General features: G+C 41.0%; 1 protein-coding gene across 5 annotated transcripts; it reads right to left on the reverse strand.

Moving 5' to 3' along the window:
- Nucleotides 1–571: 571 nt before the first annotated feature.
- Nucleotides 572–15,876, reverse strand: coq8aa (coenzyme Q8A, genome duplicate a). Of its 5 annotated transcripts, XM_020603778.1 has the most exons (18): nucleotides 15,735–15,875; nucleotides 15,248–15,596; nucleotides 12,155–12,254; nucleotides 11,263–11,345; nucleotides 10,905–11,140; nucleotides 10,635–10,818; nucleotides 10,454–10,520; nucleotides 8,743–8,817; nucleotides 7,781–7,909; nucleotides 6,800–6,885; nucleotides 6,447–6,587; nucleotides 5,971–6,052; nucleotides 5,054–5,147; nucleotides 4,617–4,758; nucleotides 4,053–4,160; nucleotides 3,893–3,958; nucleotides 2,971–3,057; nucleotides 572–2,455 (listed from the first exon to the last, which is right to left on the reverse strand). In XM_020603778.1, the coding sequence occupies exons 3-18, from the start codon at nucleotides 12,246–12,248 to the stop codon at nucleotides 2,159–2,161; spliced, it is 1,971 nt and encodes a 656-aa protein (XP_020459434.1). In that variant the 5' UTR covers nucleotides 12,249–12,254; nucleotides 15,248–15,596; nucleotides 15,735–15,875; the 3' UTR covers nucleotides 572–2,158. The 5 variants fall into 5 exon arrangements, with proteins under 5 accessions (XP_020459434.1, XP_020459437.1, XP_020459435.1 ...); XM_020603781.1 differs by lacking the exon at nucleotides 15,248–15,596 and having other exon boundaries at nucleotides 15,735–15,876; XM_020603779.1 differs by lacking the exon at nucleotides 15,735–15,875 and having other exon boundaries at nucleotides 15,248–15,637.
- Between the last annotated feature and the right edge of the window lie 1,596 nt (nucleotides 15,877–17,472).

Below are 17,472 nucleotides of genomic sequence, written 5' to 3' on the forward strand. Positions count from 1 at the left end.
ACAGGTTGTGGGTTTAATATTCAAAGCCAGCACCTAGTGGGGGAGGGAAATGTGTGTACAAGATTTTGTTAGGGTGATTTCCTCACAATTTCCCAAGCAGAAGTAGAGAGAGAGCGAGAATCATAAGAGCAGTGTGTATATGTGTTTATCTACATGCAACCACCGTTACCCACTGGATTTAAAGTGTATGTGAATACTGCCGTGATTCACTTGCCCAGATATCACGGTGTGTATTTTTTGAGTATGTGTCTGTGTTGGAGCTCGTTTCCCAGGCTCTCTGCCAGTTCCTCCACCACTGGCCAAGACATTACTAAATAAGGAAGGCAAGCTTTATGCGTCTCTCTTTCTGTACTGCATTTTCAACTTGTTCTTTTTAAACACACATTACAACCTCTTAACCTACAGACCAGGATATATCAACAAAATTTAGGTTATATATACTGTATGTACCCTGAGATTTGTGAACCAGCACAGAGACACGATTTTATCTTCCTCTGAAGCAATACTGTCCTCTGAAATGGACGGAGGGTATTAAGAATGCACACAAAACCACACAGTCACTTGACAAAAGTAGAGCAAACATTTACTCTTTTAATTTGATCACAACTTTCAGTTAAGAAATGATTTCGATTAGAAAATTTAAACCATCTTTTCATGGTATTGATATGAAAAAAGTTTAGATTTCTCACTAAAAACCTTCCACTGAAAACTCCAGGCACCTTGGCTTTTTTTTTTAAATTTTTTTTCGCTCTCCATTTTTTTCGGCTTCACACCAGAGACCATTATAACTGTATTCACACAGCGGAGTAGAGAGAACTTTTAGAGCCACACACCAGGCAGGTGACAGAGGATTTCACACCTGAGAAGGTGCGGAGAGATTAACTGGCTAGTGGAAGCAAAGTGAGCCCACGAGCTGAGCTTGTGCGTTATCAGCCTCTTCCATCCCGGCAGTTCATAAACGTTCATGACTGCGCACAAGCCCAATGTTTATATGAGCTGCACGCAGTCTTATTTCAGACATCATGTTCTGCAGAGATTTTTTTTTTTTTTTTTTTTACAGATGAACAGAAAAGAATCAAGCTTTGGTAATGAATCAGTTATTTCTGACAGAAATAAAGTTCTGAGCCACAGTGCTCACATTGTTGTCATCAGCTACAATTCATTAGAATAAAACATCAATGAACTCCTGACACCACAATAAGGAGGAACCTCTCCAGCAGGAGTTCTGCAGATTTTCGGCCTGAGAATCAAACTAAAGGTTCATCCTGGATATCACCGGAAACAGACGGACAGTCTGAATCAGCCACAACAGCATCATTCAGTTCAGTGAATCTGGACAGCTACACTGATTCAGAAGATACTGTATACTAAATATCCTATACATGAGCATGTGTGTAAATACTGGCAAATTCCAATTTGTTACATATTCTAGAAAAAACAATCAAATCCTATTAGTTCATTAAATCATCTTAACTTGAACACTGAATCAGTGTTTAAACTATTTTATTCTTATCAAAACTCCTGTATTTACTTCGCTGTCTAAATTTAGACCGAGCCTAAACTTTGTCCGACAACCTAATCAAACATTGTTGAAAAATAATCGAAGCAGAAATATTTGTGACCTAGACAAGTTGGTCCTGGCCAACACTGTGACTCATACTGCCCATAAACTGCATTTAACCTCATTATTTCATGTGTGGGTTTATGATAAATGCACAGTCCTTTTCGTGTTCGGTACGTGGCAGACAGCAAACTGGACAGTTGATTTTACAAAAATATAACACAGCAATACAAAACAAAACGGCGCATGAATCATCTTGAAAACATAAGCGTTCCAATCTTTTTACATTCATTTTACACCTCTCCTCTTCCCACCTCTGTTCAGTCTGTCCTCTCAGGGCCATATATAGGTACTATTTGGCCATAAAGACCTCCAGAAGCCCTGTTGCTGCTCCCTTTCAAACAAAGAAATGGTGACTGTAAATATGTGTAAGTGCCTTACAAACCCTCTCTGTGGTGAATGAGAGGGACAAGCTGGTTCTCAGTAAGGAGTTAAGGGTGGGTAACATGACCATGTAGTTCTGAATCATCATCGTCGACAGCAACTTTGCTATTGGCCCCAAGATCTCTTCATCAACACCTGACACTTGAGAGTGGCCTAGGTTGAGTGAGAGGGTGGTGTGCGACCCTCCCAGTACCCCTGATATGCCTTTTGAAAAATATCCTTACACTGCAGGTTTGCGTTCAGCCGGGAGCAGATGAGGAAGGAGCCGCCCATCTTGCGGTGCAGTGAGTATGTCTCCTCGGGAGGCGGGGCGAGCCTATGTTTCAGCATCACGGGGATGAGGTTGTGGATTCTCTTGGTGGTGGACTGGCAGCCAAAGTCAAAGGGCACGGTGGAGGCAAATGCCTCACCGAGGATCATCACCGCATCCACATGGGCGTTCACCATTGCCTGGAGGCAGAGTGAAAAACATACCGAGTTGGAGCTTATGATTCTTTATACTGGTGTCACTTCTCTGAACAATACAGGGATATTTGCCCCTGAACAGAAATTTCGTCATGGTTGTACAGCAAAGCAAACATGTTAAAAACTTGATACATGATGTAGAATGCAGAGCTTTGTTGAGGGAACGTATCCATCGATCAAACAGCTTTGAGAGCATCTTCTCTCAGCCGAGTTTGCTCCATTTACTACAACCTTCGATATTGATTAGAAACCTCTAAGTGCCATTTCTCCAGGTTATGGTAAACTCCTTCACTTTCTCATAAGTATGAAATATTTAAACAAATAGGACAAAGCCACAGCAAATAAAAATGCCTTTTTAACAACAGTCTCCTAAAACTGTTTTTATATTTTCAGCAATTGTTTTGCTTAGGAAATGGCTGGGAGGGTATACAAAGGGCAAAAATTCACACCCATGGTTTCTGATGGAAAGCACGCAGAAAGACAGGTAAACAGGTAACTACCTTGGATTCGTAGCCAGTGAGGAACTTCATCTCGATCGACTTCTTCAGAACTCCCTCTCTGTCACCCTCGGCAGCTGAACGGATTATCTACGGTGACAAACAGGGCATGAATGTTCACTTACTCTCGCTCTCTTTTTCTCCATATCTACAGACATTTTAGTTCACAGTTTGTTTGCATTGCATAAATGAGGATTTTCTACAAATTCTGGTTTGTGAAAAGTAGGTTTTTCCACAACTGATGATTCACTGCGAACAAACTACAGTGCATATGTGAGTTTGGTATCCTCTTGATATTACACCATATCTCTTTTGCAATAAATCAAAACAAACAAAAGCAGTAGGGGTGTGAAGAGTGTGGCAACAGTGAAATATATATACAGTAAGTGAATCTTTAAGTTGATCATGAACAGCCGGGCAACAAATTAAAGAAACGCCCAACAAAAGGGGTCAGGCCAGCGCACGCCACCAGAACAGCTTCAGGGCATGGAATCTCCAAGTCTCTGAACTCTACTGGAGGGGGTGAAGACCATTCTTCCAAAAGATATTCCTTCATCTGGTGTTTTGATGATGCTGTCTAACACGCTGCTCCAAAATCTGTCGTAGGTGTTCACGGGGGTTGAGATCAGGTGACTGTGAAAGCCACAGCATATGATTCACATCATACTCATCAAACCATTCAGTGAATCCTTTGTGCCCTGTGGATGGGGGCACTGTCATCCTGGGCGAGACCAGTCACTGATTCAGGCTTTTCCTCTAAGCTGTCACCCGTCTGTACGTGACAGTATACTTCAAAATAAGGCCATTTGTCATGTAACTCCTCTACAGTTAGTAACTTATGCCATACAGAAAAGCCACAGAAAAGCATTCAATCCCCCACAAGTATATTACAAGGAAAAGTTAAAATGAGGATGACTGGTCTTACCTCTATGTAGACATCTGTGAAACTCTGGTCAAACCCTCTTGTGGCTCCAAAGTCCAACAGCGCCACCTAGAGAGACACAATCCAGTGATTACCTACGTTCATTAGTCTCACATCTCAGTGACTCTAGTAACAGTACCACTTAGACTGTAGACAGACTCACCCTATCTGTCTGAGGATCATAGAGAAAGTTGGACCAGTTTGGGTCAGTCTGCATGTATCTGAACTCAAACAGCTCTCTGAGGCACAACATCAAGATGTTTTGACAGATCTGAGACAAAAACAAAGATACAGAGATTCTACTGTTGTTCACTGGCAGTTACAAATTATATTCCTTTTTCTGTCTTGATGCTGGGCTGTAGCCTGCCAGTTAGGGTCAACTGAGGTCAACTGAGGAATGTAAAGGGCCGAGGAAAGCAGGGAGGAAATGAAGGGGCTGGGTAGAAGAGAAACAGGTGGAAGCAGAAGCAGTTCCATTTCCTGCCAGTAGAGGCCAATCCAATATTCAGAATCAGAAATAGAATCATCTTTAATGGCCATGTATGAACAAACAAGGAATTTTACTGTGGTGCAGAAGCTCTCAATGTGTTTAAAGGCATGTGTGCATTCAAATATTCTTGTGAATATTTATTGATTAGAAAAACACCCACGCCTCTCTGAAGGTTCTGCCCCATCAGCCAGCTAAATATCTATCGCCTCCTCCAGCTGCCTGGTTTGTCAGCTGTACCTTGTTCTTCAGCTCCTGTGTGAGGCTCTCAGCCTGGTCCAGGGGAAAACCAGGTACCAGCTCTGTGGTCAGGACGTGACTGCTACTCAGCTCCTCTATCACCTCTGGCACATAGAAGAACGGGTCATCCTTCAGTAGCTCCCTGTGTCCAACATGAATAGGTACATAGATACAGAAATACAGGTTATGGACGTATATAGATATACGTGTGTATGTGCAGTTGGCTGGCAGTTGCAGATGTTCTGACCTCAAAACAAAGAGCTGAAAATGAGGGGAATAGAGCAGGCTAATTAGAGCTGTAGATATGACATCTTTGGGAATGGGAGAGTAACAAGTATGTGGATTACAAATAGCTCTTGTAAACAGGCAAGAAAGGGTCTGTGAACACTGAATTTTAGAAGAGACAGGTATACACTCAAACATTTGCTACTCAATACCTGAATTTCTTTGCACACTGGGCTTCTCGAATGTAGTCACACTCCAGTGCCAGCTCTTTTCTCATCACATCCATCAGATGCTCTGGAAACAGACCTAGTTAGACAAAACGACATAAACAAAAGGGTGAGACAAGCTACGAGAGGACGATACAACTCCTTAAGACTGTGACTCAAAGAAAAAAGGTGGAGGAGACAGAGGCACATACAAGGAAACAAAGCTATAGAGTAAAATGTAAATAAGATTACAAGTGCAGCAGCGTTAATTTGAATACAAGCCACTTATAAGAACCTGGTGTCTGAAGACTGTTGCACACATGTGGACTGAGAGGGAGTGCAGAAGAAAGTTTACAGTGACCGAACTTTAATATTGTTGAAGAAATCAACAAACATATTTCGAAACTGCAGTCAAATCATCTTTTATATCATTTCATTCATAAACTGAAGCATGGTTTGACCTGAAAGCCTGTAAAAGTCCCTCACAGTCTCTGGTGAGCAATGAGGTTTACAATCACCCTCTCCCTCTTCAAACATGTTGTTAACTCCAATGAGGTCTCAGATGACTAACAGCTGCCACAATGACAACAGGGCTGCAAATTTCACACCTGCTTTCTCCTAACGGGAAATTTCAGCCACAGTTCCTTCTGTCACAGCGGTGGTAAACCAGGTGCTGAAAGTATTTGTATAAATTTTCATTCTCTCCTCCATTCTTTTGCATCCCTGAATGGGAGCGCCTTAAAATACACAGGCCTACTGAATAAAAGCCAACATGCAAATTCCTGCAGTGTCACTTTTCTTCTTTTTCTCCGGTGACTGCGATTCCTTAGTAAATATAAACGTGCAATTTCTCAGCTTAGCGGCAAAATATGAGTTACAGAGCTTTAGTGAAAATATCCCCCTAAGTTTCTTTGAGCATGTACCTTCAGGCAGGACATTGCTCATATTCAGCACCGCCATCAGGTTGTTGACGTCGCTGTTGATACTCTGAGCAACGCCAGGGTACTGAGGACAAACACACAGAGACACAGAGGAATGACGAGGAAACAATTGAATTTTATCTCAAAACAACAAACTGTGGAAACAGCAAACACCAGGTTCGATGTAATCAACAGTTCTATAGTGTTTGTAATAATAATCTCATTTTAAAGTACTGGAATGCCTGTGTGTCTTGTTGATGAGTAATTCCATGGTTAAGGCTATGGCAGTAAATAATATATTCATAATAATATTTCATTAATGCAGGCCTATTCTCCATAAATTCTAAAATCATTGATTTTTAGCAACTAGAAAGACAAAAAATTAACAGAGACAACAAATAAATACAAGTTTCCAGTGACAGTGTTTCTCTTAACAACATGGAAAATGTACTGTGTGCACATTCATGTTTAGAGTCTACCTGTATTTTCATGGCCACCTCCCTGCCATCCTTCATCTTTGCCAGGTGAACTTGCCCGATGGATGCTGCCGCAAATGGACGCTCCTCAAACGATTCCAGCTTTTCTCTCCAGTTGGGACCCAAGTCACTAGTCAGCGCTTTCTACAGACAGACACAAACAGCGGATGTTTTTGCAGCCTGTCCATGTTTAGTGAAAACTATACAGTTTCCACTTTTATTCTTCACTAGTTGAGTTAAAAGTGGGTTTGATAATGTAGACCTAGAACTGACATCGTTATTCTCATTACATCATCAGTAAAAAAAAAAAAAAAAGTGCAATAGCCATGTAATATAAAAAAGAAAAAGTCACTTACTGTCATTTGTTTAATTGGCATGAAGTCAGCACTTTGTCTTACACGCTCAAAGATCTTGGCAAGCTGAGGGTTGATGAAGGCATCGTCTGAAACACAGAAACACACTTGGGTTTGTCTAAAGTGGACAGAAATGCAGGTTTGGAGGCACACGCCAGCAGATTTACCTACAATCCTGAATTTGGAACATGTCCAAAAGGCTGTGACACTGCTACACAAGTAAATGTGCCTGTACACAGCATGCACAGCATGTGCGACTATCCTGATGCATTCACACATACGGATTACTGTGACCTTTTGTCCACAATTTAAGAAACAACTTGTCACCACTTTGCAACTGGAGTAAAGCTCTGGCAGCTCTGCAAATAACCACATACATGCACACAAGGTCAGTCCTCAGTGCTGAAACCCGATTAGCAAACAATGTCCAGCTAATGTCCTTTTCTCTCCTACTGTGGGTGCTGTTCATTACATTCACTACACTGTACGGCCTGTGTAAAGCTTGCACTAACGTATTCAGAATTACACAAACAACAAAGGTCACCAGTCAAAGTCAGATGGGAGGGGAACCAAAGTAATGGTGCGTTTACTGGTGTCACCTGATTCAGCTCCCTGACTCTGTACCAGGGTGTTTACTGCCGCTGGCCTTCCAGTCTCTAGCTCTGTCTGCTGTAAAACCAGAAGCATGCACAAATGAGGATTAACATTACACTGTACTCCTAGCTTCTGACAGCTGTATGTTTGTGTCTGTGTAGTTACACAGCAGTGTTAAAGTTTCATCTCTGACAGAGCATAGTGGAAAATAATAATCAACAGCTCAACAAAAACTAGATTGTTCCCAGTTGTCAGCTCCTGCAGTGCACTGGCAGTCATTGATCAAGACAATTCATTTTTCCACGCTGCCTCTTGTCTCTCTGTCATCTCGATCTCATCTCACCAATCTAGTTTTTCTTCTCCTTGTGACTCTATGTGTTTGTTGCTCACCCTGAATGCTCAGCATCTGTCCCAGTTTTAATGCAGCTCCTCTAACTTTGCAGAGGGTTCTGACAATGCGCTCGGCATTGGCCTCAGATAGGAAGGGGCTGGAGTCTAGAACTGCCTTCTTGTTTTCACCTGCAGCAGAACACAACAAAGAGGACTTCAGTCAGAACACAAACAAGAGATACAGTCATGCCTCTGAAACCAATACGTCTTTTCTTACAGGTGATAATGAATCTTTTAGCATTTTTCTTTTATGTACAGGTAACAGTCAGGTTTAGGTCCACACATACATACTGTACAATACGTGTTTGTGTACATAACCTTGTAGGTGTGTGTGGTGTAATGTGCCAGTAGGTCACCAGGAAGTGTGTTGTGGTGTGTCTGAAGCTGCCTTCATAGGCTTTAATGGTGATTTACCCCCACACAAACAACAAACACAGACATAAATGCCACAGATTTACACCTGTGAGCTCTGTTTTAGGATTAGCTGGCTCACAGTGCAGCAGACGCCTGACCATTTAGTTGGTGAGGGAGGTGACATAATTGCCTATGTTTTATATATCATACTAGCATGCATAAAGAATGGGTACTAAACACAAATAACTTTTTACAGTAGCGGTATTCTACAAAAAAAAAAAACAGAAACAGACATACAAGGCCTGTTTTTACAAGCACCAAATCCCCAGACAAGGCCTTAATAATTACTTTATCAAAACATAAATATGTTTACCCCATTTATACATAAATCCATATTTCAATGTATTCTCCAACAACCGTACTATGAAACCGGCCATGTGAATGATTCACTATCTTAGACTCTAATGACATACCTGCTATTAGACAGGAGTATTCCAAATCAATACTTGACTATCCCTTAATAATAATAATAATAATAATACAAAAGCCAATGTTGCTGTTTGCATATATTTCTTAACTGTGAGTCAGTGTCTGTGTTTGTACATTACCTGCTGCACCATTGTGTCTGATGGTCTTCTTAGCAACTTCTGCCAAGGCTCCAATACCCAGACCAACTGCAAGACCTGGTGGAAACACACCAGCACAATAAAAACATTACAGCAGCGGATGGTTTATTCTACACACAAGCACCAATATGTTTTCTATATAACTGAACAAGGCTGCATAGTGGCGCAGTGATTAGCCCTGTCGCCTCACAGCAAGAAGGATCTGGGTTCAAGCCCCCCCAACCCTCAGATGGATGTAAGTGAACATAACATTACACAAACTAAAAGTTGTTCATTATACAGACAAACACACATCAACAGAGAGATCTGAAATCACAGCCATTCAGTGGCTGTAAAACCATCCTTTTAGTGAGCCAGTCAGTGTACCAATGTACCAACGGGCAGCAGAATTTCACCTGTGAGGATTCTGTGTGAGAGTAAATAAACTGGCCTCTGAAGAATGACATTCCCATCATATTAACATTTGCAGAATAAAATGTGACAAACACTTCATCTAACTGTAGCAAATTTAACTGCTCAAATACTTCTCTAAAAAGTAAAATTAGGTCAGTTTGGCAGACAATGAAAAGAAAAAGCTAGGTTGCTCAAGCTGGAACTGTTTGTGAGCGAGTTCTGCCAAGCCTCACCCCCATGTTATGTAACTGCTGATTACATAATCAGCTAGCGGCCTCTGATGCGGCATTTCTGAGATGCAACGGTAGACAGACAAATCAAGGCACAATGTGCTTCACCGTCTTGTATACAAGTTGCCTGAGCATTTCTTCATTTGTTGAAAACATACCATGAGCTCTCTTGCTGAGGACAGCTAGGCAAAGATGGAGAGATGAAAAGGAATGCTGTTTGTTCTGTTGCTTTAGTGCAGATTTAAAATGCACAGAACTGCTAAGTGATATACACAAATGCACTTACACAGCAGATGAGCCAGCATCATGTCATTGTATATATATGTGTATGTGTATGATCTAAGTGTGTGTTCAACTGCCAGTCAAACTGAGATCAGCACGTCCTGCAGCACCGCTGAGTGGCTGATAGTTTTCCAGGCCAAGCACAAGTGCCTGTCCATCATTTGCTTCACGGGGCAGCCATGTGTTTACAGAGTGTCTGCTGTGCTCCCATTACAAGCTCTGGAACATTATTCCTGCTCCTTTTGTTTAACTTTGTCAATAAATAATGCAGGACAGTGAAGGACAGAGCATGGTCCAAGCCACCCCCAACCCCGTCAAAACACCTACAGTATATAATATCACCGTCAACATGTTGACCTGACTCAGCTCGGCCTGCTGCATCTCACTGGAGCCTAGAAATGAGCCACAGCTAAATTCTGCTGCATATGATTGTATCAGCAGGTTTTCTGACACTGGGTTTACTTCGAGATAAGACTGCAGCACTCTTCTTGCTGCAGAAATATCCTGTCTAGATATGAACTGGAGCCACGTACCTGCCTTTATCTGCTAATATGTCAATACAACATTCAGTATTTTCAGTACTGGTTGACAATGTAATGTAAATCAAACCAAAAACCATCACAAAATGCAATGTATTTAAAAAATGTGTCTAACTGGTATTTTTGGCTTTAACTGTGCCATTTTTCTTTCATTCTTCATTCATTCATTCTTCATTCTTCATTTCATTCTTTCATACTATCATAGTATATAAGATTCAGACACAAAAACAAAGAGATGTGTTACTGTACCTCCAAAGTTGGCCAGTCTACCAATCCGAGTCACTGGCACTTTCCTCTCTCTGGCTCTCTCACTTAACTAAAGAAGGCAAAACAGTAAAGATACATTTTATTAAAATGCACTATGTGCTTAAATCAGTGTCTATATGAGAGTGTGTGTGTTTAGGAATAGGAACTAAGGAACAGGAACTACCATCTGTTTGTGTGGTTTGATTTCAGCACTCTTGCTTTGTCTTGCTTTCTCAATGTCTTCAGCCGTCAGCCCCCCAACTGAGGATGGGTCCTGATGGTAGCCTCTGAGCTGGCTGACTGATCGCTGTCCCCACACATGCCTCTTTAGACTGCGGTTGTACAGATGGTGTTGTCCAACTAAATGTCTGCCACACAAACAGAGGTTTTATCCTCCAAAAACCATCAAAAACTGTATACTCCAGACTGCAGCTGAATAAGAGACTGTTTATACCTGGCATACCCGTGGTAAGACCTGTTGTTTCCACCAAACTGTTTGTCTTTGTAGCCCTCAAATAAAGACTGTTTCCCATTGACATGGCTTGCCCCCGCCGCTGCATCAGCACTGCTTCCTGAGTGATCTGCCGTAAAGTCTGCACCTTCTTCCCTGAACTCTGAAGATGTGAACGCACTGTCATCCTGAGAAAACTCTGACTCTGAAGTAGAGGTGTTTGGCTGGCCAGACAGCTCCTGTAACAGATACCAATTTACTTTACAGTCATGCACCATTCTCTTAACTGAATATGCAATATATAGTTTTTTTTCCATTACCAATTCATGCAATTCACACACAGGCATATACAGTCACACACCTGTATCTTCGTCATGGCAGCAGAAAGGCCTTGCTCTGCAGCTGACTGGACACTTTGGACAGCAGCACCAACTCCTGGGACTCCTGGGTTACAAATACCAAAAACCATTGTCTTTATTAGGAATCAAGTGGGCTGGCATTTTAACCATACAGTACAGGAAATCCCATAAATACACAGCAGTAAAAAAAAAAAAATCAAAAGTTGTTTGAAGGTAACTTAATTAAGATTTTCCTGTAATAACTGGGACAGGATGTGGTGTCTCTCAGTTATATTACCCACCTCCATGACCCTCTCCTGACTACAGCCTTTCTGTTGTAATTCCTGCTCTCTATGCTCTGTGCCGATCGTCGGTCTGGACATTAACTCATGCCTACTACCTAAAGCAGGTCAAAGAAGCATTTTTTTGAACCATGAGTAGTCATTTCAAACAGCCAGAGATGGAGAAGCTCTCAAAAAGCTAAGAGTCCAGAACCGTGGCTGTCACACTGAAGAGTGTGAGTTCTTTTTCACAGAGAAGGACAAAGAAAGAACCAGGGTTAACATCCATTTGGCTTTTTGAGATGGAGAGTGGTAAAAGCAACCAGGGGGCTCAAATTTGATTCAGATGTAGATCCTTGTAGATGCATTGGTATTTAGAGCCAACATGTTTGTTTTGGTAACATTAGTGACCTTGCATTGCCGTGCTTTTACATTTTTCTTGAGTTAATATGAACCTAATTTTAGAGACATTCAACCAATATCTAAAGCACAAAGTAGCCTATCACCATCATATCAGCTAATGAGCAAGTTAGCTAAAGGTTTTCATTCACAACAATGTGAATGCTAAAGAGGAAGTTAAGGATTCTGAAAAAATTCTTCAAATGTGAGAAGCCAATAGGTCTACTCAACTTACCAGTTCCACTGCGCAGGGCACTGGTCTGGGTCTCCACAACTGCCCGACTCAGCTTAGCCAAGCCTCGCATCAGTGACATCATATCACCTGCCATGATAAACTAGACAAAAAGAGCGAGTTGGGAAAATGAGAACAAAGAAACAAAATACAAAGAAATATAGGGATGAATATCAACATTAATGATGTTACATATACTTCCATACATAGCAGGCCTGCTAGGAAAGAGAGGTATGGTCACTGACAATAAAAAGACAAAATGAGAGGTCAGATATTTTAATGTTTAATATCATCTATCAAGAAAGATGGCAAATAAAACCTGTTGTCATCACACACTCTGCTGCCAAACGGAAACATGCAGCTCTGTCATGTCGTGAGATGATCTTAATACTTAAAATAGCCACGACCTCATTCCGTGTTCATTCACACACATGTACACACAAAAAAAAAGAAAGAGGAATGCGCACACACCAGGCGATCCAGGACTGGATCTGAAGATCTCACTGGAAACTAAGACAAAAGACTTTGAGGGTTGTTGTCTGTTCCAACTATTTCTGTGCACGAGTGAGCAAGAGTTTGGTTTGTGTACAAGGTTTGCTGTGACACTTTACTTCTCTCCGTTCCACTCTGCAACTGGCAGGACCTGTCTATGTAGACGGAGAGGTTCATTAAACACTACAAACATTACACTAGTGTTAATCAGGTGCCTCTATTACAGACAATGATGACAATTTCCACACATTTAGCTCCAACTTTGATGTGATAATCCTTGTGAATAAAACTCAAAGTTCATTAAAGAACACAAAGGTGGAATTAACTCCTTTAATCTCTTTGATTCTTATCTAAATAACACATGCACCCTGCATTCCACTGTGTTACAGCGTGAGGTGTTACTGTGTCGGTTACAGGTGCTATTTTGTGGGTGTGGCATCATGCCTCAACACAGCTCAGCTAGGATTTTGGCCAAAGGAAAAATCTCTTGCTGGAAAGGCTGAAGCGATATGTGAGTCAGTAAATGGGTCATCTGTTCTCCAGGGCTGCTCGGCGTTCTCAGACAGCGGACAGAAGACCAGGCATAGGCATACACAAAGAAGCATAGGGAACAAATAGAGTATTTGAAAACTTGCACTGACTTGTGCCTTTTTTATGTCATTGTTTTGTTTTTTAAATTTGCCTTTCCTGGAGGAATTTAGACATGAAGTTGTAGTGAACCAAAGAAATTAAATCTGTTAATGTAATATGGTGCACAGAGCTGCAGGATGCATTCATGTTAAATATCTCATCCTGTGCTATATGCATTTCTGCACTAAGATTCACAATTGCCAAGACCTGATGAATAAACTCTGAACCCGCTGGGGAGACGTTACTGTTTACTGCCAAAGGCAATCAATTGAGCAACTTCCCATTTGTCAGTGTGGGTGTGTGCCCTGTCGAGGTGAAAACAAGCCTCTTCATCCTGTGACTCTCCCATAATATTCACACCATTACAAACAAATGAATGAACCTAGTCTATGTAAAAACTAAAGATCTAACCAGAGTGGAGAAGAGGAAAACTACAGTCAGTTTGATGTGCAGTGGATAAGAGGTCATTACAAAATATCTGCTGAGAGCACAGTGAGTGCAATAACACATAGTACTGTATGGTGAACAAACACACACAGAGCTAAGCCTCAGCTGTTATCCTGCCTCTGCTGTTGTCTGCTCACAGGCTGTTGACTCACTGCAATGAAAATAGTCAGGCAACACAGACTGAATGCTGTTCAGTACATGTCACTGCCCTCAACAACTCATAATGAGGCAAATGTGGACCATGCTTCCCCTCACGTACCATGCAGCGGTAAGCCACCACAGTGGCAGCGTCACCACCACTAACTGGGGAAACGTGAGGAAAACCATGTTTCCTGCCAAGAGTACTAAACAGGAAAGTCTGTCTTTTATTTCCATGAATTACTCAATCAAAAATAGCTCTTGTAATCTAACCTGTGCAAGATGCCGTATGTGGGTGACCACTATTCCTATCTGGTATGTTTCATTCAGTATATTCCAGTAACAGGGAGACAAATGAACTGATATTACATGCTTATAAGCACTGTAATAAAAAAAATAAATAAAAAAAAATCAGCAAAAAAGGCCTTTCAGTAAAAATTTGTTATGGAAGTTAACATGATTCCTTTGAAAACATAATCTTGTTTTGGTAATGACTACAACAGGGTATTAAATAATCAGTTATTGTCCTGATCAACAGCTAATACAATATCTGAGTGTTTTAAAAATTCTAATAATAAAATCTTGGCCACAATTTGTTGCTTTTAGCAGCTGTAAAACATAAACAACCCTTTTTAATAAGGAAATGTGTACCCCTGATACATACTATGCCTTTTTACATTTATGGGCTGACTGTCTAGATATATGCACTATCAGGCGCCATACATCCTTATTAGTAGATGAAAACATTAGTGACTTTGTCAAGGGAAAATGAAATGACATGAAAATATTAAGCTGAATGCGAACAATTTACTTATTCCACAGAACAAAATGTAGTTTCCAGGAGGACATTACTTAGTTTACAAACGCTTAGCCCCTTTCAAACATACAGCATTCAAACGCATTTAATACAGTTTAGTCAGTTACTGTAGGCACAACATTTCACTATGAGACTTAGACCACATAAATCCCTCAAATTTACCAGAGTCGTCCATTTAAAATCCGTTAAGGTTATTAACTTCCTCGTAGACAAGTAGCAACGAGACTCTGTAGCAACGCGCGCGCATGTTGTTGTCTTGTAACGGTTTATACTAATATCATTATAGCTGTTGTAAACTAGTGAAAGTGCACAACAGAGCGCGTTCAATAAACTGTTTCAGGTACTTGAACGTCCATGGCTGTACTGGTCTGGGAACAGCCATGGACGTAAGGAACGTCAGCGCATGTTGTTGCTGCTACTGCAGCAGTTTGTATGCTAGGCCAGTTTGAGGTCGAAGCAACGGTGAACGAGACTAAAGACAAAACGAAGAGAACCACGAACACTACTCTTCTGCCGCATTTATTAGCTAATGCATGGTAATCTGTGATAGCACTGGCGTTACAGATACTCACCCACAGTTGTCGTGTAGCGAGCGTTTCAGAGACGAGATCAAATGTGGCGGACTAGTCCAACGACCACCCTTTGTTTTTGTTAAAATACAAAAACAGATTAGAAGATTTTACTTTTCCCAGATCACACTTTGCTTGCAGAAGGAGTTGCAGGCTATGTGTTCATTTCCTTCTTCCTCCTGCTGCTGCTGCTGCTGCTGCTAGCAGCGTTTAATCCAGTTTGTTTCTCCAACACGAGGTCAAACCTTATTTACTAACTTCGCACAGCAGCAGCCAGAGCCCTGCGTTGACGCAACCCGCCTATATCTGGCCCCTCTGGTGTGCAGCACACACAAACTCTGAGCGTGGAGCACTGGGTGAAAAACATCAACATTAAGCAATACACTTCGCACTGAGAATTTATAGTTGTACGTGAATGTTTAAAATCTAGGTGATGTGTTTTGCAGATATGTAACCCTCAGTTTGAACAACATGTTCAGTTGCTGTTTACCTTTCTGTGTGAAACTGTTCTCTCTGGAATTGTTAAATCTGGTTCAAATCTAATCTGACCACCCTTCAACTCTAATCTGACCACCCTTCAACTCATTCAATAAGGTAGCATGGCTTATCGCTTGTGCCACGTTATTTACTCAACCCCATTTACACATAGCTCTGGTTTTTGCTCTTCTGTCCAACACATCATCTGCGCCTATTGGTCCTTTTCGCCTGTTGACAGGAAGAGGGGCTAAAACGCGGCCCCTGATTGGCTCACCACGCAAGAAAAACAAAGTGCTGGTCTGTGCTGCATCACAACGCAAAACCAAATGTTATTTGGGGTCTATAACAAATTTCACTTTTACAAGGTACACGTGGTCAAGAAACGATAATAAGAAGCGACACATTAAGAAAAGACACCACGCAAATATCAAAGAGGAAAAATAAAAATGTACCTCGACCACTGAGAGACCTCGACGGTGAAAGTGGCATCTGCTGCCATCTGCTGTTGTTACGTGGACAGCACTACGTGGACCAATTAGATTGTTATTGCTTATCGATTACATAACAGAAGAAATTATAAAATAAAAAATTGCATAAAATATGAGTGAAAGTTTAAAGTGCATAGAAAGTGAAGCAGTTACTGTGTTAAACTGTACACATAAAAGGCCTAAATGAAATAGCTTAAATACGAATAAAAATACAAATAACTACAAGTCCAAATCCACTTCCCTACATATATATTGAAAGTTTCTTTTAAGATTTGGTTATAACCCAAATTTGGGTCCTGACTGACTTTTGAGATGAGTCACTCTGCAATGTTAGTAAAGTGACAGCAGGGTACAGCACATAGCCTTTCCTTACAGTCCCATGTTGCACTGTGTTGTATAAATGATGTTATAACTGTTTCTCAGACTAAATAAACTCACTGTCCCTCTTAAGTGAACACATATCCTGTTCAATTAATGTAGAAATAGTCACATTTAGGGGCTACACCTTCATCCCCCCAAAATATACACAGCTGTTCCTATACTGCAACAGCACTGCGATGACTGTTCAAAACACTTTTCTACCATTGACTGACTTCCTTGACAACTGAATGACAGACAGATAGATAGATAGATAGACACCATACTTCACAGAAATCACATATAAAAGTAGGACTTGTTCACCAGATACGCACTTTTTGAAATGACCAATACAAATAAATACAAAAGCTGGCAAAACCAGACCATTATGAGAGGCTACACACTAATAAGCAGCGGTTAAGTGCACACTGTGGAGTATAAGCAACAGCTAAGATGGCTGTTCTTAAAGGAACAGTTTAACATTTTGGGAAATATGCTTACCTGTGTTCTTCTCAAGACGTAGATGAGAAGAAGAAGACACCACACTTATAGTTGTCCATTAAAAGTGAGCCTACAGCCAACAACTGAATAGCTTAGCTTTGCTTAGCATAAGGAGTAGAGACAAGGGGAAACAGCCCCTGCCCAAAGGTAATTAAATCAGCCAGCTTTAAAGTTCACTATATATCCTGCTTAATCAATAAACATTCCCATTTCCAATCTTAATGCTAAGCCTCATATTTATACATTTAGCATTCAGTCATAAGAGTGGTATCACACACTTATCTCAGCATGAAAGCTAACAAGTGTATTCCCAAAATGTTGAACTATGTCTTTAAGAAGGCACTGCACAGAATTACAATCATTCTGTCTACAGTCACTGTAAAAATAGAAGAAAGAGCATGTAAT

Source organism: Monopterus albus, unplaced genomic scaffold, assembly GCF_001952655.1.
Source record: "Monopterus albus unplaced genomic scaffold, M_albus_1.0 scaffold62.1, whole genome shotgun sequence".
Taxonomy (NCBI): domain Eukaryota; kingdom Metazoa; phylum Chordata; class Actinopteri; order Synbranchiformes; family Synbranchidae; genus Monopterus; species Monopterus albus.